The 24,637-nt window shown below is 43.8% G+C and overlaps 1 protein-coding gene across 4 annotated transcripts in view; it reads right to left on the bottom strand.

Annotated features, from left to right (window-relative positions):
- MACROH2A1 (macroH2A.1 histone) overlaps window positions 1-24,637 on the bottom strand; it is a 114,789-nt gene that overhangs the window by 10,154 nt on the left and 79,998 nt on the right. For all 4 annotated transcript variants that reach the window (XM_069763803.1, XM_069763804.1, XM_069763807.1 and 1 more), the window contains exon 8: window positions 14,878-15,052. In XM_069763803.1, the coding sequence (XP_069619904.1) occupies window positions 14,878-15,052 (175 nt within the window). The remainder of the gene's footprint in view (window positions 1-14,877; window positions 15,053-24,637) is intronic.

Genomic DNA, 24,637 nt, shown 5'->3' with positions numbered 1-24,637 from the left:
GTAATGAATATGCTGCTCCACCTCCCACAGGGGTGGAGCCACATATTCATTACTGTAATGAGCGGTAACGGTGACCGCTCAGTACAGGGAGAAACTGCAGCGCTGGGGAAGCAGGGACTGCACTGCGCCATGAGCAGGTGAGTATAACGGGGAGGGGAGCGCTGCGTGATATTCACCTGCTCCTCATTCCGGGCGCGGCTCCGTCTTCAGCGTCTTCTGCAGTGACCCTCAGGTCATAGGGTGTGATGACGTTGTTATTGCCCGCCATCTGCCTGAACGTCAGTGCAGAAGACGCTGAAGATGGATCGACGCCAGAACGAGGAGCAGGTGAATATTGAAAGTGTCGGGGGCCTGAGTGACGAGAGGTGAGTATGTGATTTTTTATAGCAGCAATAGCAAATGGGGCAAGTGTCTGTATGGAGCATCTTATGGGGAAATAATTATCAACGTTTGTGCAGCTTTATATGGGGCAAGTGTCTGTATGGGGCCATAACGTTTGTGCAGCACTATATGGGGCAAGTGTCTATATGCCACCATAATCATTGTTTGTGCAGCACTATATGGGCAAGTGTCTGTATGGAGCATCTTATGGGGCTATAATCAACGTTTGTGCAGTACTATATGGGGCAAGTGTCTGTTGCAGCACCATAATCAACGTTTGTGCAGCACTATATGGGGCAAGTGTCTGTATGGGGCCATTATCAACGTTTGTGCAGCATTATATGGTATGGGGCAAGTGTCTGTATAGAGCATCTTATGGGGCCATAATAAAGGTTTGTGCAGCACTATATGGGGCAAATATCTTTATGGAGCATCTTATGGGGCCATTATTAACCTTTATGCAGGATTATATGGGGCATATTTTAATATGGAGCATCTTATGGGGCCCATCATGAACTGTCTGGAGTATTATATGGGGCTCTGATTCAATATGGATATTCAAAAACACTTAACCTACTGATGTCTCAATTCTACTTTTATTGGTATCTGTTTTTAATTTTGACATTTTTCGGTAGCTGCTGCATTTTCCACCCTAGGCTTATACTCGAGTCATTAAGTTTTCCCAGTTTTTTGTGGCAAAATTAGGGGGGTCGGCTTATACTCAGGTCGGCTTATACTCGAGTATATACGGTACTTATTAACCAATCAGACTGGTGACTCCAAGTCACAGGCAGAAGCTTGGACTGCAACGGTGCCTTACGATAAAGAGAAGATAAAAAGCAAACTATAGTTCGCAGGAGCACTAAGTACTAACATGCTGGCAAACACCTGAAGAAGGAGCAAAACGCTCACTCATTAGGTTATTGGATCATTTACGCCACCAAAATAATCACTATTACCGGTAACACATTGTTCCATGCAAACAGGAAATGTGCTGCTGATAACCTGGTACTGCAAAAGGATGGAAAAAGTTTGTATTACCAAATGTTCGTTACCCATTAATGTTCATCAGCCTGTGTAAACAGAGGATGTGTTGCCGATAACATGATGCATGTATGGTGGAAAAGCGAGATGAAGTGTATGATAGGCACCAAACATACATATATAGATGTATGTATAAATAAATATGAGAAGGATGTCAGAATGAAAAAGAGGATAACAACACAGGATAAAGTGCAACAGACAAAATTATTTATTAATGGTTTATTAAAACCATTTAAAAGTGTTGAAAACAAGATTTTCCCTTGATAGTCTAACATAACTATAATCAAATAACAATAAATGTAGTATTGGGCAAAAGAGTGAGTCTCCTCAAAAAAGAGGAAAGAAGGAGATATTACAGGCTGGAAGGTCCACAACAGGATTATGTGAGTCTACAATTTAATGATCCCTAGAGAAAAATATAAAGTGGACAAGGATGGAAGAGCAAAATCCTTCAGAAGTAACAGCATGTAACATACAAAGATATAAATTAGCAGGGTAGCGATAAGCAGGGCCGTATTTGCCACTAGGCACGTGAGGGCACGTGCCTAGGGCACCATGATGCGGGGGGCGGCACCTGAGCAAGTTTTTTTTTTTTTTAAATTAAGTCTGGGGCAACTGCATACATGCATTCAAGATGGGACAGGGGGAGCCCTGCATACAAGATGGGACAGGGGGAGCCATGTATACAAGATGGGACAGGGGGAGCCATGCATACAAGATGGGACAGGGGGAGGCATGCATACAAGACGGGACAGGGGGAGCCATACATACCAGATGGGACAGGGAAGCCATGCATACAAGGTTGGGGGGGGAGACGAGGCATGCATACAACAGGGAGAGCCATGCATACCAGGACAGGACCGGGGAACCACACATACCGGGATAGGAATGAGGGGACAATGCATACCCGGCTTATACTTGAGTCAATAGACTTACCCAGTTTTCCGTGGCAAAATTAGGTGCCTCGGCTTATACTCGAGTATATACAGTATATAATATTTACACATGTATGTGTGTGGCTATATATAACTATAGATGTAGCTTTGTCACCATAAAAAGAGGGGGGCCAGACACATTTCTTGCACAGGGGCCCCAAGCTGTCAGTGTCTGCCCCTGCCCAGGGATAAATTGTACTCGCATCTTACAGAAGTGAGTACAATTGAGGCTCTGACTGCCGGGTCAGAGCAACGTGAACAGCTTGATCAGATCATGTCATCACGCTGCTGATTTCGCTCACTCGCAGTGCAGAGGCGAACACTGGTGATAAGTACTCTAGTGGAGCAGAAGACACCGAAGGATAAGTGCAAGGGGGGGAGGACAATTTGAGTGGGGATGAGGGGATTTATTGTGTGTGAGGAGATTTGTAGTGGGGATGGGGAGATTTAATGTGTGGGGGAGATGTGGGGACACAAAATGACGAGCAAAGAAGGAGATGGGGAAACAGTACAGGGGAATGGGGGGCATGTATGGGGAATGGGGGGCATATATGTGGAAACAGTACTGGAGAATGGGGGCATATATGATGAAACAGTAAGGGGAAATAGGGGCCATATATGAGGAAACAGTATGGGGGGATGGGGGACATGTATGAAGAAACAGTATGGAAGGATGGGTGTAGACAGTAGGGGGAGCGAACGGGGGAATGTATGTGGACACAGTATGAGTAGCGATGTGAAAAATGTATGTGTACAGAGTACGGGGAGTGAGGGTGATGGCATGTGTGCAGACACAGTATGGGGAGTCAGGTGAGCAGGCAGTATAGAAAGTGAGGGGGTAAATATATGAGGAAACAGTATGGTGAACAGGGGGATGTGAGAGTAGACAGTATCAGGAGGGAGGGGAATAGTGTGAGGAGACAGTATGGGGGAGAAAAGTGAGTGGGCACAGAATAGAAACTGAGTAGTGGGTTTGTAGCATGGGGGGACAGTGTAAGGGCACAGCCAGGAGGGGACAGTATACCAAGGAGGGGGAGTGTGATGAGAGAGTACAGTATAAATACTGAGCCCTATAGAGGGGACACCGTATGAGAGGACAGTGTGAAGAGGGGGGCCAGTATGCAAAGGAGAGGTCAGTGTAAAGAGCATGTACCATAAGAGGGACAGTGTGGGGGTCATTGTTATGATCAAGTGACCTTGGAGCAGCATGAAAACTTTTACTGGAGTAGGTGGTAACTATACTGACCGCAAATCCTGATCTTAACACCGAAACTAGAAGTAGCCGTGGGGTGTACCTAACAAACCCTAGACACCTCGTCACAGCCGGAGGACTAGATAACCCTTTAGATGGAAATAGGAATTTCTACCTTGCCTATCAAAGGATAGGCAGCTCCCCACAAATATTGACTGTGAGTAGTAGAGGAAAAGACACACGCAGGCAGGAAACAGGATTTAGCAAATGAGGCACACACTAGCTAAATAGGAAAGGATAGGACAGGATACTAAGCGGTCAGTATTAAAAATCCTTCCAAAAATATCCACAGCAGAAAATACAAAAACTCCACCATCTAACTAAAGATGTGGAGCGTATATCTGCATCTCCAGAGAATCCAACAAGACTGAGAAAACACTGACACAGTCTAAGCTGGACAAGAGAAAAACAAATGAATAGCACAGAATATAAGCACACTGCATGTGTGCCACAGAAACAAAAAACAGACACTTATCTTTGCTGAATTGGCAGCTGAGCAGGAGAAGCCAGAAAGTGATCCAACACTTCAGAAGAAACATTGACAACTGGCAAGGACTAATGAATCCAGCACACCTAAATATCCCAGTCAGAACTGCAATCAGCAGATACACCTGGCCAGGACTGCGACTCAGAGACAACTGCATTCCCACCTACAACCACTGGAGGGAACCCAAGAGCAGAATTCACAACAGGTCATATTTTGTGCAGACAATATAGTGAGGGGCAATTTTTTTATTCAGGAGCATTATAATGACACCTGTATCTTTAAGGGCATCATGTGGAGACTTTCTACAAAAGAATGGAGAAGACGGAAGTCTGCAGAGACGAGCTGTGGATGAGAAAACTCATTATGGGGTCTGGACAAGATGAAGAAATGAAGCAGAACGACTCCAAAGACGACGTCATCTATAAGGTACCTGGATGTAAATGTTATTTGTGATACTAACTAACTCTCATGTTTTTATTTATGTTAGGAGCATTAAAGTGGATGTCCAGTTTTGTAATGAGTCTGCAGTCATTCTTTGTGACTGCAGACATCTGACTTCTCACAGTGCGCACTGCACGCTGTCAGGATTCTCTCATGCTGGCGATTTACATACATGCAGTCATGTGCTGACTAGATATTCAGGGCTCACTCAATGAAAATGAACTGAGCGAGGCCGGGCACGTCTAGTCGGAATGTGGTCAGAAGTATACAAATCGTATGCTTGTGCTGACATAACTGTCCACCGGCAAGGGAGAACCCTAGAAGGGTGCAGTGCATTAGTTGTGAGAATTCAGAAGCCTGCAATGTAGTAGTCATCACATGGACACTTCACTCATATGTGATTTTCATACTTATGGTCCTGTGACAACGAGTTTTTCAGTGATCATTGAGAGCATTAGGGAGAGGAGCTCGTAGGTAAGTGTACAAATCGCATATGTCCTGGGGAGGGGGGGAACCAAAATGAATTCTTGCCCCGGGTGCCAGAAACCCTGGATACACCTCATGCAATAGAAGGAGGAGAATGGCAGACCCTATGCGTTATGCCATATTCTGATGGCTTCTTCAGGTGGCAGAAGGATAGGATTACCATTCGTTGTGCCTCCATCATTGTTGGTCAACCGGTGTGAACAGGACAGTTAACGAGCGCCCAACGTCTTGTTGCATAGTTGATTATTGCTCATTAAGGTGCATTGATGGGTGAAAAGCAACATGTCTAAATACACTGCTAAATGTAATAACCAGGAAGATTATTGAGCTGTGAACGTCATCGACTTCAGAGTAAAAAAAACCTCTAACTTCGTCAACCTTGAATTTCCCATTCTTAGAAAGAACACATTTTTCAGCAAATGCATTTATATTCAAGTTTTACCATCCGAAATAGAAAATGATATCTTCATTTAAGTTACAATGAAAAAAATTATAGGAAGTGACAGATGTGCTGTTTATGATGGATAAAAATGTAAAAAGAAGGTTTTCTAAGCACAAATGTGGGATTTGTACCAACACTGCACATATAAAAATACTGAGCAAAAGTTGTGTTTCATTTCAGCTATGTGAACATAAGTCTTTTTTCTCTCCTTGAAGTAGAACATGATTTATTTGATCCTTCTGCCCAAAGCATAATCCTATTCTGCAGTTATAAAGAGGAATTAAGCTGTTTCTGTTGCTTTCAGAAGTCGTGTCTGCCCGACAGATGTTTTCAGTTCGGCAGCTGCACAACTAGAAGTACTGTATATTGTTTTCCTAATGCAGTTTGACTTTCAGGCCTTTTATAAATAAGCTTATTTTCTGAAATGTATCACCAGAGTCTGTAATGGGGAAATACTACTACTCCACTGGTGAAAACAAAAAAAATCACATCAGACTTCTTATGTTGTCAATTTGAGCTATTACAACCAAAAACCATTGTCTATGGCCTGTGTCTGGTTTTGCGCCATTAACTTCAATGTGAACTGAGATATGAGGCACAGGCCATAGACAGACATGATGCCATTTTTGAAGAAAAAAACAGACACATTTTTAATCCTGGACAAGCCCTAAATGAGCAGGTTACAGTCATGGCCAAAAGTATTGACACCCCTGCAATTCTGTCAGATAATACCCAGTTTCTTCCTGAAAATGATTGCAAACACAAATTATTTGGTATTATTATCTTCATTTAATTTGTCTTAAATGAAAAAAACACAAAAGAGAATGAAGCAAAAAGCAAAACATTGATCATTTCACACAAAACTCCAAAAATGGGCCAGACAAAAGTATTGGCATCCTCAGCCTAATACTTGGTTGCACAACCTTTAGCCAAAATAACTGCGACCAACCACTTCCGGTAACCATCACCATGGAATTTTAGACCATTCTTCTTTGCCAAACTGCTCAATGTCCCTGATATTTGAAGGGTGCCTTCTCCAAACTGCCATTTTTAGATCTCTCCACAGGTGTTCTATGGGATTCAGGTCTGGACTCATTGCTGGCCACCTTAGAAGTCTCCAGTGCTTTCTCTCAAACCATTTTGTAGTGCTTTTTGAAGTGTGTTTTGGGTCATTGTCCTGCTGGAAGACCCATGACCTCTGAGGGAGACCCAGCTTTCTAACACTGGACCCTACATTATGCTGCAAAATGTGTTGGTAGTCTTCAGACTTCATAATGCCATGCACACGGTCAAGCGGTCCAGTGCCAGAGGCAGCAAAGCAACCCCAAAACATCACAGAACCTCCGCCATGTTTGACTGTAGGGACCGTGTTCTTTCCTTTGAATGCCTCTTTTTTTCTCCTGTAAACTCTATGTTGATGCCTTTGCCCAAAAATCTCTACTTTTGTCTCATCTGACCAGAGAACATTCTTCCAAAACATTTTAGGCTTTTTCAGGTAAGTTTTGGCAAACTCCAGCCTGGCTTTTTTATGTCTCGGGGTAAGAAGTGGGGTTTTCCTGGGTCTCCTACCATACAGTCCCTTTTCATTCAGATGCCGAAGGATAGTACGGGTTGACACTGTTGTACCCTCGGACTGCAGGGCAGCTTGAACTTGTCTGAATGTTAGTCGAGGTTCTTTATCCAACATCCGCACAATCTTGCGTTGAAATATCTTGTCAATTTTTCTTTTCCGTCCACATCTAGAGGGGTTAGCCACAGTGCCATGGGCTTTAAACTTCTTGATGACACTGCGCACGGTAGACACAGGAACATTCAGGTCTTTGGAGATGGACTTGTAGCGTTGAGATTGCTCATGCTTCCTCACAATTTGATTTCTCAAGTCCTCAGACAGTTCTTTGGTCTTCTTTTATCCATGCTCAATGTGGTACACACAAGGACACAGGACAGAGGTTGAATCAACTTTATCCTAATCCATGTCAACTGGCTGCAAGTGTGATTTAGTTATTGCCAACACCTGTTAGGTGCCACAGGTAACTTACAGGTGCTGTTAATTACACAAATTAGAGAAGCATCACATGATTTTTCAAACAGTGCCAATACTTTTGTCCACCCCCTTTTTTATGCTTGGTGTGGAATTATATCCAATTTGGCTTTAGGACAATTCTTTTTGTGTTTTTTCATTTAAGACAAATTACCGTATATACTCGAATATAAGCCGACCCGAGTATAAGCCGACCCCCCTAATTTTGCCACAAAAAACTGGGAAAACTTATTGACTCGAGTATAAGCCTAGGGTGGAAATGCAGCATTTACCGGTGAATTTCAAAAATAAAAATAGATCATTATTTCCCCATAGATGTGCCATACAGTGCTCTGCACCGTTCATATTTCCCCATAGCTGTGCCATATACGGTGCTCTGCACCGTTCATTGTGCCCCATAGATGTGCCATATACGGTGCTCTGCACCGTTCACTGTGCCCCATAGATGTGCCATATACGGTGCTCTGCACCGTTCACTGTGCCCCATAGCTGTGCCATATACGGTGCTCTGCACCGTTCACTGTGCCCCATAGATGTGCCATATACGGTGCTCTGCACCGTTCACTGTGCCCCATAGATGTGCCATATACGGTGCTCTGCACCGTTCACTGTGCCCCATAGATGTGCCATATACGGTGCTCTGCACCGTTCACTGTGCCCCATAGATGTGCCATATACGGTGCTCTGCACCGTTCATTGTGCCCCATAGCTGTGCCATATACAGTGCTCTGCACCGTTCATTGTGCCCCATAGATGTGCCATATACGGTGCTCTGCACCGTTCACTGTGCCCCATAGCTGTGCCATATACGGTGCTCTGCACCGTTCACTGTGCCCCATAGATGTGCCATATACGGTGCTCTGCACCGTTCACTGTGCCCCATAGATGTGCCATATACGGTGCTCTGCACCGTTCACTGTGCCCCATAGATGTGCCATATACGGTGCTCCGCACCGTTCACTGTGCCCCATAGATGTGCCATATACGGTGCCCTGCACCGTTCACTGTGCCCCATAGATGTGCCATATACGATGCTCTGCACCGTTCACTGTGCCCCATAGATGTGCCATATACGGTGCCCTGCACCGTTCACTGTGCCCCATAGCTGTGCCCATATACGGTGCTCTGCACCGTTCACTGTGCCCCATAGATGTGCCATATACGGTGCCCTGCACCGTTCACTGTGCCCCATAGCTGTGCCATATACGGTGCTCTGCACCGTTCATTGTGCCCCATAGATGTGCCATATACGGTGCTCTGCACCGTTCACTGTGCCCCATAGATGTGCCATATACAGTGCTCTGCACCGTTCACTGTGCCCCATAGCTGTGCCCATATACGGTGCTCCGCACCGTTCACTGTGCCCCATAGATGTGCCATATACGGTGCCCTGCACCGTTCACTGTGCCCCATAGATGTGCCATATACGGTGCCCTGCACCGTTCACTGTGCCCCATAGATGTGCCATATACGGTGCTCTGCACCGTTCACTGTGCCCCATAGATGTGCCATATACGGTGCTCTGCACCGTTCACTGTGCCCCATAGATGTGCCATATACGGTGCTCTGCACCGTTCACTGTGCCCCATAGATGCTCCACATAAATCTCTGCCACCGCCGCTGCTGCTGCTGCAATAAAAAAAAAAAAACCACATACTCACCTCCCTTGATTGCAGCTCCCAGCGTCTCGTTCCGGCGCCTCCATCTTCCCGGCGTCTCTGCTCTGACTGATCAGGCAGAGGGCGCCGCGCACACTATATGCGTCATCGCGCCCTCTGACCTGAACAGTCAGAGCGCAGACGCCGGGAAGATAGAGGCGCCGGCCGGGAAGATGGAGCGACGCTCGGCGGCTGGAACGAGGACAGGTGAATATGCTATACTTACCTAGTCCTGGCGATCCTCGCGCTGTCTCTCTGCCTGGTCTTCGGTGCCGCAGCTTCTTTCTCTATCAGCGGTCACCGGCACCGCTGATTAGAGGAATGAATAGGCGGCTCCACCCCTATGGGAGGTGGAGCCGCATATTCATTTCTGTAATGAGCGGTCCCACGTGACCGCTGAAGAGGGGAAGAAGCTGCAGCACAGAAGACCGTGGGACGGCAGGGACAGCGCGAGGATCGCTGGGACTAGGTAAGTATGCCTCAGCGCCCTCACCCCCTCACCCGCCGACCCTGCCACCCACCTTGACTCGAGTATAAGCCGAGAGGGGCACTTTCAGCCCAAAATTTTGGGCTGAAAATCTCGGCTTATACTCGAGTATATACGGTAAATGAAGATAATAATAACAAAGAATTTGTGTTTGCAATCATTTTCAGGAAGAAAATGAGTATTATCTGACAGAATTGCAGGGGTGTCAATACTTTTGGCCATGACTGTACATGACACATTTCTGGCCCATGTAATACATTTTTCTTACACATCAGTTTCTGCCTTTAGTTCAGTTTCTGGCAGATATATGCCGCAACGTACCCTACAATAATCCTTTTTTTGTGTTACTTATCAATATGTTCTGAATATATGGAAGATTATACTGCTGTAAGTCCTCTACTTATAATCTCCTGTTGGTAAATTGTAATTGGCGATAGTGATTTTATCCAAACTACAGCATCAGCCCAGTAAGTGACAAAACATTGGAATCAGGGTTTTTTACCTCTACATTATTCTACTCTTACATTAGGTGGCAAAAACCTGGTGACAGGTTCACTATAAGTAGAGTGATGGCAAATATCAGGGGTTCCTATATTTTACATATAACTAAAGGCCCCTATAAACATTAGACTAACGTAGGACAAACGTGCAGATCTCGTCATTCTTATATTTATGGTTATGACTGTCTAGAACCGGATATGTCCTTCTGCTTCTCCATCACTACAACGCTGCATTTTTAGTAATCCTTCCGTATTCACCTTATTCTGTTCGGAATTCAACAGTGCACTGATCTATATTTGATGACAGACTCCAATTCAGATTAAATTCCCATAATAATGCAAAATAGAAGGACTAAAAAGCAAAATGTACCTTTTTAAAACTTCTAATCTAATGCAAAGTTAAATAGGTTTTTGTGGTGATTTAGGAGCCTTATTATTAAAGCACTACACTCATAACGTCACTTGCGGGCACAGTACTGTTATCTGCTCGCTCATTCTTACAATGCGCACTGACAGTGCACTCTCTTGCGGGCTTGTCACTTTTCACAAGAGTCGGCAAGGGAGCGTACTGTCACTCTGCACAATGCATTGGGCATACATTGGAATGGACCAAAAGTAGGGACTAGCCCCGCCCCTGAAACTGACATCACTGATGATGTTTCATTTCAGGGAGGGTACGCCCCTGATGTTGACTCGCTTGCTTATCCCAATAGTCACTGGGATTCTCTAACAAAGCATCATCACACAGGAAGTAGTAACATAATAAAAATAAAGCAGTCAGATACAGTAGTAAGGGAATGGTAGGGACTTTTTAAGTAAAGCATATAGGAAAAAAGATTAGATTGTGACATCAGAGATTTAGGATTAAAATACATTTTATTTTCGGACCACCCCTTTAAACCTAGACCAGTCTTTGGAATTGTTTTTTCACCTACGGTGGCTACTAACCTGTTATTTATGGCACTTTAAATCACTTTTGAGGAAAGTGCGTTAAAATAATGGGTATGTGTGGTATTGGTGAATAAAACGGATACCACACTTACTTTAAAGAAGGACGTGTGAAGGAGGCCTTGCATAGAGGTTTAGGACCACATATGTCAAGTCTGCTTTTGCATAAATACTATCAACTTCTTTAAGCTACACTGTATAGTCATTGTATATAAAAGTAAGGATCAGCATCACTGTCGGATCTTATTTTCAGAGCTTTTTTTAGAGTGGAAATAAGATTTATACTGGCTTGAATATTTTTACAGTTGCATGCAAGTCGGTGATAAGAAAGTGACTATAATACAACAGCTGGAAAACGACCTGACAGGTGGGGATTGATTTTGCACAATGACTGTAGTGTCAGAGTAAACAAATTAAGGTCATAAGTGTTTTTTGCCTAATGGCATAGTCATGACTATTTAACCTGGTGGATATACATAAAATGTGCAGGTAAAGTGCGATTATCCTGATGAAAAGGTAAGAGCACTTCGAACCACGTTGATAATAAAACAGCATTATCTACCCTACTATCTCAAGGGGTTTTGGGACATCTCTATCTGTTGAATCGCCAGCAGCGCAGCATATCCGCTTCTCTACATCTCTAATCCACATTCTAATCTGGATCTACCAACCTACGGAGCACCAGCTGGCCCCCTTATTTCTGGATCTACCAACCTGTGGAGCACCAGCTGGCCCCCTTATTTCTGGATCTACCAACCTGTGGAGCACCAGCTGGCCCCCTTATTTCTGGATCTACCAACCTGTGGAGCACCAGCTGGCCCCCTTATTTCCGGATCTACCAACCTACGGAGCACCAGCTGGCCCCCTAATTTCTGGATCTACCAACCTGCAGAGCACCAGCTGGCCTCCTTATTTCTGGATCTACCAACCTGTGGAGCACCAGCTGGCCCTCTTATTTCTGGATCTACCAACCTGTGGAGCAACAGCTAGCCTCCTTATATCTGAGCCCTTCTAAGTGTTGTGCTTCCCCACAACACCATCAGGTGAGCAGCTTCAGCATAGTTAAAGGCCTGTTGTCTGGATAACACCTTATTTGCACTTCTTTGCCCCTCCAGATTTTATGCAATGTCCTTCATGTTGACTGTGCATGTATTGTAGGTCCCAATAGCTACCAGGAACCTGCTGGGCACTCAAATCTTACTGCTGAAGCTCTGGGTAAGTACATGGGCATGTATTTTTATGATTACATCTAATCGTGCAGGATACTTGATCATCTTGCATCCTTTATCCTGACTGCTGGCTAAAAATGCAATACAAAGTGGTTAAAATACCATATATAGATTGTGAGCCTTCGCGGGCAGGGTCCTCACTCCTCCTGTACCAGTTATGACTTGTATTGTTTAAGATTATTGTACTTGTTTTTATTATGTATACCCCTCCTCACATGTAAAGCGCCATGGAATAAGTGGCGCTATAACAATAAATAATAATAATAATAATAATATACAACTCAAAATGGTGTAAATAAAATAAAACAGTTTTTAATAAGCTGAAAAATAACCAAAGGTGGAATTGCATGGTTTTTCCACAGCAACTTGCATTTTTTTTTTTCTCGGTGCTGTCACGATAATGTAAAATAACAGTCTGAGGGATTTTTGCACATGTGACCATGGTCCTAGACACACACTGCAGCTTCGACCCCCCTTCTTTCTCTCCCCTCTGCACATACCACAAAGCCCTATTGCGCATACACTATGCAACTTGATACTAATGTGTGAGCAGGGTGTGGCTTTTAAACTGCAGGCGACCAATCCTGTAAAGCCCCTCATTCCCCTCCCCTTACCAACCCTAGGAATGTCTTTGTCCTTGGCTCAAGAAACATAAATTCTGAGAAAAGCAGTGCATATCATTACTCAGCCCACTTAGTGATGTCACGACCAGAGGGCATATCTTTTACGCCTGCTGAGTAGTGGTTGAGTCTTGGCCCAGGAAGCGAGCTAACATCAGCTCAGCAAAGCCGTTCTATGCACCTGGATGTATTTATCCTCCTAAGCCACAGGCCAGCCAAGATGATGCCATGACATAACGCTTTGTAAGTGTGTTTCCATTTTAATCCTTATTTTATTTGTAATTGCAATGTAAATACGAATGGTCTCCATTATAATATCTTTTTATACCTTGTAAACACTGCCTAACTTTTTATGGAGTAAAATATTTAATTTACTAGCTGTCTCTCTCTCTGCTCTATAACGAACCGTGTGTCCTCTGAGGTGAATTACGCTACTGATTTGGGTTGGCTCCGAACCCGTTAACCTTTGGTGAAAATCGGAGCTGGTGGCAGCATACATTGTTCTGTGCAATTGGGAAGCTTTCTAGCGACGGCGGCGTTGTTAATTATTGTTCCCGCCTGAGTGGGAGTAGTTAAATCGCCCTTGCTGTAGTGAGCCCAATAGCCAGGACATAGCAGGCAGCCTTTCTGGCGACTAATTACCCTAGGTGCAGTACCTAATCTGATCGGATTGGGGTCACCAGAAAACTGCAAGTTCCAAACTGGAAGTGGGATGTAGATAAATCCCCTTCAGAAGAAACCAGGGGCAACCAAACAACCCCGGTTCATGACAAATTGGTGTGAGCAGTGGGGACGATAAAGGTATCCTCCCCGGGATCCCTGACATATACGCTGGGATCTGTGACTGTCACGGGGCTACCGCAACAGAGAGGTTCCAGAGAACCGCAGCGCTCTGGGCCTCGTTCACACACAGTGAACAGAGGCTCTTCTCCTGTATTTTGACCTGGCTGCTTTGTGCCAGCAGTGCAGGAGTTAACCTTATTTGCTAAGTTGCTGTGAGCTGGGTCTCTCAGCTGAAGTGGATTTTTTAATCTCCTCCTCTATATAGACCCAGCCTTGACTACAGCTAGTGTCAGTGATCAGTTCTGCTGCCTGGCTTGGAGGTTGAAGGAGAGTGATATTTGGAGCTTTGAGGTTTATTACAGAGATTGGTGTCTGTTGTTTTGGTTGCTTGTTAAACCTGTTTTCCTTCCTAGTTTTCTCCTTCTCTTCCCTTCTATGTGTACCCTCTGTCGTTGTGTGAGCATTTGGTGAGTTTGAGATTTTTAGTTACCTTGTCTGTATACCCTGTTATTTGTTGTGTTTATACACTGGTGCAGTCCTCCTCCCCGGGGGGGAGAGGGGGCCACTTATAGGGCCTGCACAGGAGACAGGGAGACGCTGGCAGCTCGGGCCTCCTAACCATCATAGGTACCCCCGAATTAAGGGAAAGCCAGGGCCCCATTAAAGTGGTAGGGACAGGTGCGGGTCCCAGTACGCCCTCCTGCCCCTTTAACGCCACTTACGGCGTGACAGTGACATATCGTTGGCAGCACGATGTGAATCCTGACAAGTGCATTGTATAGAAAAATGAATGGTGTAATTCAAAACTACAACTTGTCCCAGCTCTCAAAAATAAAAAGAGGAGGAGGAAAAAAGTACAAAAATCAAAAACTGAAAATTGCCTACAGTGAAAAGAGGTTAGAACACACTACAGTACCATAGAACTATCATCAGAGCAGTACAAACAGTGAACCAGAGAATTCGGAGATATTTCCGCTCTGACTTGGGAGTGCATACTACAAAACCAGTGATGATACAGTTCCACAGATGACAGCAATAAATCTACAAGGTAACTGATTTTTTATGTACTAGCAGTACACAGTAAAACATGACTGTACATATGAGCATCATTAGTACCAGCTGTAACATTAACATATCACTCACCTTCCACTGCCAATTGAAGGGAAAGCAATTGATTTGATTTTTTTCTCATCCGCCAAAGCTAAACAGTTCTTCACTGTCTTTTCCAGTAGTTCTTCACACTTATCGGAGCCCCAGCTCGGGCTGTTGCAGTGGATTACAAACTTTGCTGGCAATCCATGACCCGAACTTACTGCAGCTGATCAGACACAGGAGACAAGAAAGGATATAGTAATGGGAACCATTTCACTGTGTGCTCCATTTCTTCTGCTGTAGTTGGACGTCACAGCAGCTACATATAGTCAGCTTATTGGCAAAAGAGCCTTTAAAAAAATAGGCATTGTCTAAAGTGGACAACAAAGTGTATTCTGAGATATAACAAAAGCAAGTAAGCAGGAATAAGACTTTCACGTGTGTGCAAGATCTATTCACCAGGACAGGTGGATATTACAGGTTTCAGCTATTTAATAGTCCCTGTACTTTTAGACAATTTTATACTGTTACCTAAATTTGATAGATAATGGGATAAATAAGTGAATCCTTTCATTTGAAAATGGTTTTGTTTTACCCGAGAAATATCGCTCCTAAATTACGGCCAGTAGGGTTTCCTTTCTCTCTAAAATGCCGCTCACTGCCTGTTGTCAAGTGTAATCCATCTTTAGCAGCACAGATGCCCGGACAGGTTGTAGGAAGTGGCACTGCCTTTTCAGAGAATGTATGCTTTGAAGATCCGGCAGATTTCTCCCTTGCATGCACATTGGGAGAGACATGTCAATCAGCTGTAATAGCGCTAGGAAGAGTCAGCCGGGGTGGCAACAAACTAGTTTGGCCTCTGGCTATGGTCCCTGGCATGAGAGTTTCAGAATATAATATAGCTGGTTTCAATCAATCAGCTAGACTGCAATTCAGACTGCCTGTGGTTTGGGCAGCTCAAATCACCTGAAAAACCTCCATGTGCTAAAATAACCAAAAGAAATAGTATGCAGTATAAAAAGCTACCAACTAGAGGAAAAGACCATGCATGCGGTAGACGAGATCCCCACACTTATCACTGGGAAGGGATCTTTGCCACTCTGTTCCTGCTCTTCATTCAGTCAAACTGCATTTACACGTAACAGACAGACGGGCTTTTAGTAAAAGGCAGACAAGCTTTTGCACAATGGCAGGCACATCGTAAACTGTGAAGGGAAAGGGAGTTCCAGTACACTTAGTGCTGTAACAATGCTGATGAAGATTAACATCCCCCAAAAAAGTGGATAACATGTTACCGAGCATGAAAATGTGAGCAGTTTTTTACATATTAGACTGATATTTGCATCAAACACAGTTTTGTAGAGAGCACTGACAAAAAGAAGACTATGCTTTTCTACATCAAAGGGTGAAAAGACATATATAATTTATTTCAAAGACTAAGGCTACTTTCACACTTCCGTCGGTACGGGCCAGTCGCAATGCGTCGGGCCGACGTACCGACGGATGTTGTGAAATAACTGCAAGACGTGGGCAACGGATGCAGTTTTTCAACACATCCGCTGCCCATTCTGCAGTCCGGGGAGGAGGGGGTGGAGTTTCTGCCACGCATGGACGGTCGAAAATAGCGGACACGTCGCACATAAAAAGTTACATTGAACTTTTTTTGTGTGTCGCGTCCGCCAAAACACGACGGATCCGTCACACAACGGATGCGACATGTGCCCATCCGTCGCGATCCGTCGCTAATACAACTGTATGGGCAAAAAACACAACCTGCAAGTACATTTGCAGGATCCATTTTTTGCCCGTAACGACGGATTGCGACGGATGACAAAAGACGGAAGTGTGAAAGTAGCCTAAGAAACAATAGGTAATTCTAATAAGTATATAGCAGTATGTCCAACACAACTGTTAAAAGGGACACTGTCACCTGAATTTGGAGGGAACAATCTTCGGCCATAGGGGGGGGGGGGGTTTCGGGTGTTTGATTCACCCTTTCCTTACCCGCTGGCTGCATGCTGGCTGCAATATTGCCTTGCGCAGGTGTGTACTATGGAGGACAGAGAATGAACTTCAATCCAATATTGCAGCCAGCATGCAGCCAGCGGGTAAGGAAAGGGTGAATCAAACACCCGAAAACCCAGCCCCTATGGCCGAAGATTGTTCCCTCCAAATTCAGGTGACAGTGTCCCTTTAATTCTAATGAGAATAGCACAGACCCATTTAAGTGAATAAGTCTATGTTGTAGATCACTGCATAGTGGAACAGTGGAGGTCAAGATAAGGTCTGGGAGACCAAGCAAAATTTCCGTGAGAACTGCTCGTAGGATTGCTAGAGAGGCAAATCAGAAACCCTGCTTGAATGCAAAAGACCTTAAGAAAGATTTAGCAGACTCTGGAGTTGTGGTACATTGTTCTACTGCTCAGAGACACCTGCACAAATATGGCCTTCATGGAAGAGTCCTGCGTCCTCACCATAACATTCATCACACGTATGCAAAATAACATCTAAACAAGCCTAATGCTTTTTGGAAACAAGTCCTGTGAGACAATGAGGTTCAAATAGAACTCTTTTGCCACAATGATCAAAAGTATGTACGGAGAACAAGGGGCATAGAATTTCAGGAAAAGAACATCTCGCCAACCATTAAAGTGACCCTGTCAGCAGTTTTGGCTGATATAAGATGCGGCCACTGCCTTTCAGGGCTTATCTACAGCAATCTATGATGTTGCAGATAAGCCACAGATCCAACCTGAAAGATAAGAAAATAAGTTTTATTATACTCACCCGAGGGGCAGTCCAGTCCGACGGGTGTCACAGGTCCGGGGCCTCACATCTTCTTATGATTGCCGACCTCCTGCTTACATCATGGCTTCCCGGCATCGCACTCCTGCGCAAGGCGTACTTATCTGCCCTGTTGAGGGCAGAGCAAAGTACTACAGTGCGCAGGCGTCAGGAAAGGTCAGAAAGGCCCAGCATCTGCACACTGCAGTACTTTCCTCTGCCCTAAACAGGGCAGAGAAGTACGCCAGAGCAGGAGCGCAATGCCGGGGAGCCTGTGAAGCAAGCAGGAGTGCGACACCCATCGGACCAGACTGCCCCCCGGGTGAGTATAATAAAAGTTATCATTCAAGTCAGATCATGGCTTATCTACAGCAGGGCTGTCAAACTGCATTCCTCAAGGGCTGCAAACATGTCATGTTTTCAGGATTTCCTTGTACTGCACAGGTGATAATTTAATCACCTACACAAATAATGAGTTGGTGATTAAATTATCACCTGTGCAGTACAAGGAAATCCTGAAAACATGGCCTGTTTGCAGCCCTCGAGGAATGCAGTTTGACACCCCTGATCTACAGCATTATAGAATGCTGTAGATAAGCCCTGAAAGGCAGTAGCCGCGTCTTATATTGGCCAAAACAGCGGACAGGTTCCCTTTAAGCATGGGGGTGGATCAACCTTTTTTTTTTGGTTGTGTTGCAGCCAATGGCACTGGGAACATATCGCCTGAAGGTTTTACAATGGCCCTCAGAGTCCCCTGATCTGAACATCATTGAAAATCTGTGGTTAGACCTAAAAACAGCAGTGCATGCAAGACGACGCCGTTATCTCACAGAACTGGAAGAATTTTCCAAGGAAGAATAGATGAAAATCCCTCAAATAAGAAGTGAAAGACTGGTCTGGCTACAAAAAGTGTTTACAAGATGTGGTACTTTCAAAAGGTACTAACCATGAAGGGTTCTCAGTATGTAGATGTAGGCATTCTAAAATTAACACACAAGAAAGATTGCCGTTGAGTTAGTATTGTTCGTTATCCAGTCACCCTCTCCTGCGTCAGGATATCTTTCTGCATGGTGATATTTTTGTCATTTTAAACATGGTTTCATCTGTCCTTACTTCTCCGATCAAGTATTTGGACCCTTTATCTTATGACATAACGTATTTATTTCATATGAACGCTAAAGTCTAGGAGCGATGCTGGTGCAAGATGCTTTAATTTTATTCAGTACACAAGATACATTGAAAAGGGGTTATCCAGTAGTGGACAAGCCCCTGAAAGTAGATTTAACAAAGAATGATACAGGTAGCCCATTTACACTGTCTTCTTTTATTTTTCAGGCAAGTTCTGTAAAACCTATGTTTTATTGGAAGCATACTATTAGTGAAATATTTACCATTGATGAGAACTATCTTAGTCTGTCTACAGTCAGTTGTAATATATTATCCTAATAAAACAATATCCACGAACTCCCACTGGACTGTTACATCAGGAACACTGTCCGCTACTTCAGACCTACATTTACTAAAGCGCCTCAAGCTAGAAGGAAGCTCCAGATTTATGGATGTGTGGCAGATGTTCTCCCAGCTTTCCACGTAATAAGTTGCCATCAAATCATCTGCTCTTGCAACCCAACCAATATGTTTTACAATGTAAGACAAATTATCAGTAATGATCGCAGGCCTTTGATGCTCCTCGGGCTGCACAAATCCATGTTTATCATGTATGCCCCATTATTCTGTGGCAGTCATAAGCACATGTGTGCTCACCACAGTCTTTCAAAGATCTCAATTATGAAATTTCGTAGCAAACATGGCCATAAAATTCTAGGGATGCAGTGATTTTCACAGCTACGCTTCACCGCTCGGTGTCATGATACATGTGCAGCTTTAAAGTTAAACAATTCAAGACACTGCAGTGTAATAATATTGCAATATGTGCGCGTAATTGAAAGCCAGTGTTCATCAGATCAACATCTTTCAGGAGGTGACCAAAAAAACCCTGCTTTTATTTGGTACGAACAAGCTCATTTCTTCGACGTTATTGCTTTTCTTTTTCTGCACAGACATAAAAGAGCCATCATCAAGGACGAAAATTAAAGTGATTGCAGGAAAACCTGGGTCACCTATAAATTTCACAGAGTGAGGGGAGTACCGGCAACTATTGTGCACTTGGGCGTTGTTCCCTAACATATTGAAGAAGTTGAGCTCTGGACATTTCCAATTTGTTCTAATTTATGTTTCACTGTTTCATTTGGCATATGGAGAATGCTTCATAAATTCAAGAGAAATCTAATAAAACAACTTGACATTCCTGTAATCAGAAGGGGAATTATATGCAAAATGTGGCCAATATGGCAACTTAAGCGTTTCACCTTAACACTACAACTTTCCCTCAAGAATTAGAACTTATCCGTTTTGTGTGTCTGTAAAGTTTTCTTGTCCTTGAAAGATCACGCACTTGGGGAACTTTGCAGGTTAACAGAAAACAGCCAGTGGTTTAGAAACGGTGTAAATGGAGTTGACTATAGGAGGAAAATACCACTGACTGGTTAGAAAAAATGGGTCATTGTATAACCTTCTCCATTTATGCACTTTATTGCATCATACAATTACATATGCTCCTCAACATTGATATTACAACACCAAGAAGGAAAAGTCGTGGAATTATGGAAATTACCGAATGGACAGCCATGTTAATGTATGGTAAATGGTGGAATAAAAGAAACAACATATTCAAAACATCTCAACTTATTCAGAATGAATATCCTGTGTTGAAATATACGCAGTTACACGACTTGCCAATGAAGTTATTAATGGATATTGGAGGAATGTTCTGCCATTTCGTATGCATTTGGGCAAGTCATCAAGATTTGCTACTGGCAGCTGGTTTTGCAATCACCGACCCATGAATTCTCACTTGTGGTCAATGGGAGACAAGGTTGGAGACGCTCCATGTCATGATAGTCTGTTTAGGCCACACAGGCTGCTCACAGTAGCCCAAGTAATATGCGGCCTAGTGCTTTGTTGAAAAACAACTTCCCTCGTTCAAACCTCTTCATGGAGTTGCCCACGTAGTTTTCAAGCTAATTTCTGGCTCCAATTGCATCTAAGACAAAGAGTTATTTACCACTGTCTTGCTCTGCACCATGATATCCTGGAGAGCGCTGGCATGAGACCAGGGTGGATTTGATTTAAATCTAACTGATTTAAATCACGATTTAAATCACTAGTCAGTAAGGCTTGATTTAAATCAGTGATTTAAATCAAAGTTTCTACCTAACTGAATTTGACTCCGTAGAGGTCCCAGCCTCTTCTTCACGGCAAAAATGTTACAACATGAACAGAGTTGAGAAAAAGACCTTAATCCTATTGTTCTACAAACCTATGAATACAGAATCAACCCCTTCAGTGCCAAGTCCAAGAAGTTAGACAATATGTTTCTGATAGTTTGGAGTGGAATAGATCTGCACAACACAAGAAGAATGTGAATCTAAGTGTGAGGAGGAGGAAGGGCAAGCAGACAAGAAAATGAAAGTGAAACTTTGAGCACAATACTGCAGCATAGCCACAGACAGACAAGTCTGGATCTGTTTGTGTGTACGATCTGAGGTTTATTACATTCTTTCCTTATAATGGCAGCAGGCCGTAAAAGAGACCCAGTTTGGGAATATTTTAATGAAGCTCCTTCGCCTATCGGTAAGGCAGGCATGCGTGCAAAATGCAAACGATGCAACAAAGAGATGCAAGGCCTGGTGGCGCGAATGAGGCAACATCATGAGAAGTGCGGTGATGAAGATGTTGACTCATCTTCATCACCGCACTTCTCATGATGTTGCCTCATTCGCGCCACCAGGCCTTGCATCTCTTTGTTGCATCGTTTGCATTTTGCACGCATGCCTGCCTTACCGATAGGCGAAGGAGCTTCATTAAAATATTCCCAAACTGGGTCTCTTTTACGGCCTGCTGCCATTATAAGGAAAGAATGTAATAAACCTCAGATCGTACACACAAACAGATCCAGAGTTGTCTGTCTGTGGCTATGCTGCAGTATTGTGCTCAAAGTTTCACTTTCATTTTCTTGTCTGCTTGCCCTTCCTACTCCTCACACTTAGATTCACATTCTTCTTGTGTTGTGCAGATCTATTCCACTCCAAACAATCAGAAACATATTGTCTAACTTCTTGGACTTGGCACTGAAGGGGTTGATTCTGTATTCATAGGTTTGTAGAACAATAGGATTAAGGTCTTTTTCTCAACGCTGTTCATGTTGTAACATTTTTGCCGTGAAGAAGAGGCTGGGACCTCTGCGGAGTCAAATTCAGTTTTGAGAACTGCGTAAGTAAAGCGAGCGTCTGTGATAATATAGGAGAGAAACTGCCCACTAATCCTACAGAAACCTCTGGAAGAGCATGGCATTGTGAATGTTACACATATACAGCCTTTATTCTACTGAGTTAAACAACTCAGCTTCATCTCATGATGGAAGAACCTTTGGATGGTAAAATATTTTCCTCAAAAAGCAGTTTATTGAAAAAAATCCGATTTAAATAAAAAAAATCCGATTTTTTTGATTTAAAAAAAAAAAACATTGATTTTTATCCACCCTGCATGAGACTAATAGAAATCTGTAGCTAGACATCTGACTTATAGCTCAATGTTGTGTAAATACTAGTGATGAGCGAATATACTCGTTACTCGAGATTTCCCGAGCATGCTCGGGGGTCCTCCGAGTAATTTTTAGTGCTTGGAGATTTAGTTTTTATTGCCGCAGCTGAAAGATTTACATCTCTTAGCAGAACATAAGTACATGTGGGGATTCCCTAGCCACCAGGCAACCCCCACATGTACTTATGCTGGCTAACAGATGTAAATCATTCAGCTGCGGCGATGAAAACTAAATCTCCGAGCACTAAAAAATACTCGGAGGACCCCCAAACGTGCTCGGGAAATCTCAAGTAACGAGTATATTCGCTCATCACTAGTAAATACCTTCTGATGTTCTTTACAGATACCGTTTAGTGTTTTATTCCACATGATAGGAGTGTGATGTCTTATTTCACCTGCCTAAAACAATGGATCACTACGAGTCATTCTTTGAATCTAACTAAATAATGTGGACAACACCATGACAAGGTTTTCATGAGAGAACGTCATATCGGTTCTACTCCTAAGATCATTGTTGGTATCCTTTAAAGGGAACCTGTCACCCCCAAAATGGAAGTTGAGCTAAGCCCACCGGAATCAGGGGCTTATCTACAGCATTCTGGAATGCTGTAGATAAGCCCCCGATGAATCCTGAAAGATGAGAAAAAGAGGTTAGATTATACTCACCCAGGGGCATTCCCGCTGCGGTTCGGTCCGATGGGTGTTGTGGTCCGGTCCAGGGCCTCCCATACGTCATTGTAAGAAGATGGGAGGCCCCTGACTGGACCGCGACGCCCATCGGATCGGACCGCCCGCGTGAGTATAATCTAACCTCTTTTTCTTATCTTTCAGGTTATATTAGGGGCTTATCTATAGCATTACAGAATGCTGTAGATAAGCCCCTGTTGCCGGTGGGCTTAGCTCAACTTCCATTTTGGGGGTGACAGGTTCCCTTTAAGGTAGCCAGACTCCTCTAATCTTCATTGCATCTTTGTGAAAAGTTCAGCGTTACTTTGGTCGTGGAACCACTGGTACGGCCATGTTCATGAAACCAGTGATCCAGGAGACATTTTTCAACAAGACAATGCCAGGCTGCATGATGATCATGCAATCATGAGCAGCCTGCTTGGCATTAATGTGTTACCATATCCATAAGAAAAGGAAAAGGTGGCACTCACCATCCTGATAAAATGTCCTTTATTTAGATTTACAATAAAAAACAGAGGCAGGAGAGTATCTGAGTGGAAATTCACTCGACCACTGTCGTTTTGCGCTGGTATGCACTTCTACGGGTCCAGGACCCTTCCTTTTCTTATAGATATGGACATTGTCTCGGTATATTCCACTTGGTTTGGCTCCCAAGCTCCCTAGGACGATAAAATACTAAATCCCTGTGAAATTGCAGCTGTGCCAATCACCTGTTTTCACTTTACTTGTTCATTACCGTGTTAAAAAACACTAAGAAAATGGCAGAGACACTTACCTACCCAGGCCTCAAAAGAACTACACTAACACTGCTGCATACGGACTGTATCTTTTTGTGCACTGGTGTACCATACGTCCAATCCCTGAATGTAGGCTGGCTGTCTCGTCGGTATTACTGCACCTGTGTAACCATCTTTAATTGGGTCCACTGCGCCCTGATAGTGCAATTGTTTTGAGGCCTGGGCAGGTGTCTCTGCCTTTTTCTTGGTGTTTTATATAGATTTTGGAGGATTTTCAAGTCCTCTTTTTGTGGTTTATCATTACGTGTTACAATGGCCTGCAGCATCTCGAAACTACCATACAACAAAACTTGGACATCACTTTGATGCAATTGCATATGCAAAGGGAGCTGCCAGCAGTGGATCTTGACAATTTACGTGTTCAAGTACATTCAGTGTGGCAGAATATTCCTCAGATGTAATAACCTCATAGATTGCAGTCAAGGCGTGTGTGTATTTTGTTCATACTCGACACTGAATAAATGAATGTTTCAAAAATGTTGCTTCCATTTTTTTTTATAATTTGCATAAAATTAACATGACTGTCAATTAATCCTTTATGCAAACAAAGAAGTGCATCAGCACATTGTATGTGTGTATCTTCACACACTATGTGTGAAGATACAGGCAGTCCCCAGATACTAACTTAAGATGTTGAAAAAAATAAATATACCTCAATGATCATTTCTCCGGCTGTCCCACTTGCTCATCGCCCTCATTCCGGTCCTCTTCTTTCCTCCCTCACATGCTGCATGTCCAGTATCTTCACTCTAGGTCAGAACATCTTGCCGCATCCAGGCGCTAGAGGCCAGTGTGTGCCGTAAGGTCACGATGCCATGACGTCAAGACATGTGTAGTGAGTAATGACCTTACGACATCCAGTGATCTCCGACGCCTGGACA

The sequence above is a fragment of the Ranitomeya imitator genome, chromosome 4 (assembly GCF_032444005.1).
Source record: "Ranitomeya imitator isolate aRanImi1 chromosome 4, aRanImi1.pri, whole genome shotgun sequence".
Classification (NCBI taxonomy): domain Eukaryota; kingdom Metazoa; phylum Chordata; class Amphibia; order Anura; family Dendrobatidae; genus Ranitomeya; species Ranitomeya imitator.
The sequence above is the reverse complement of the archived record's forward strand: the minus strand, read 5'-3'. Positions and strand labels throughout refer to the sequence as shown.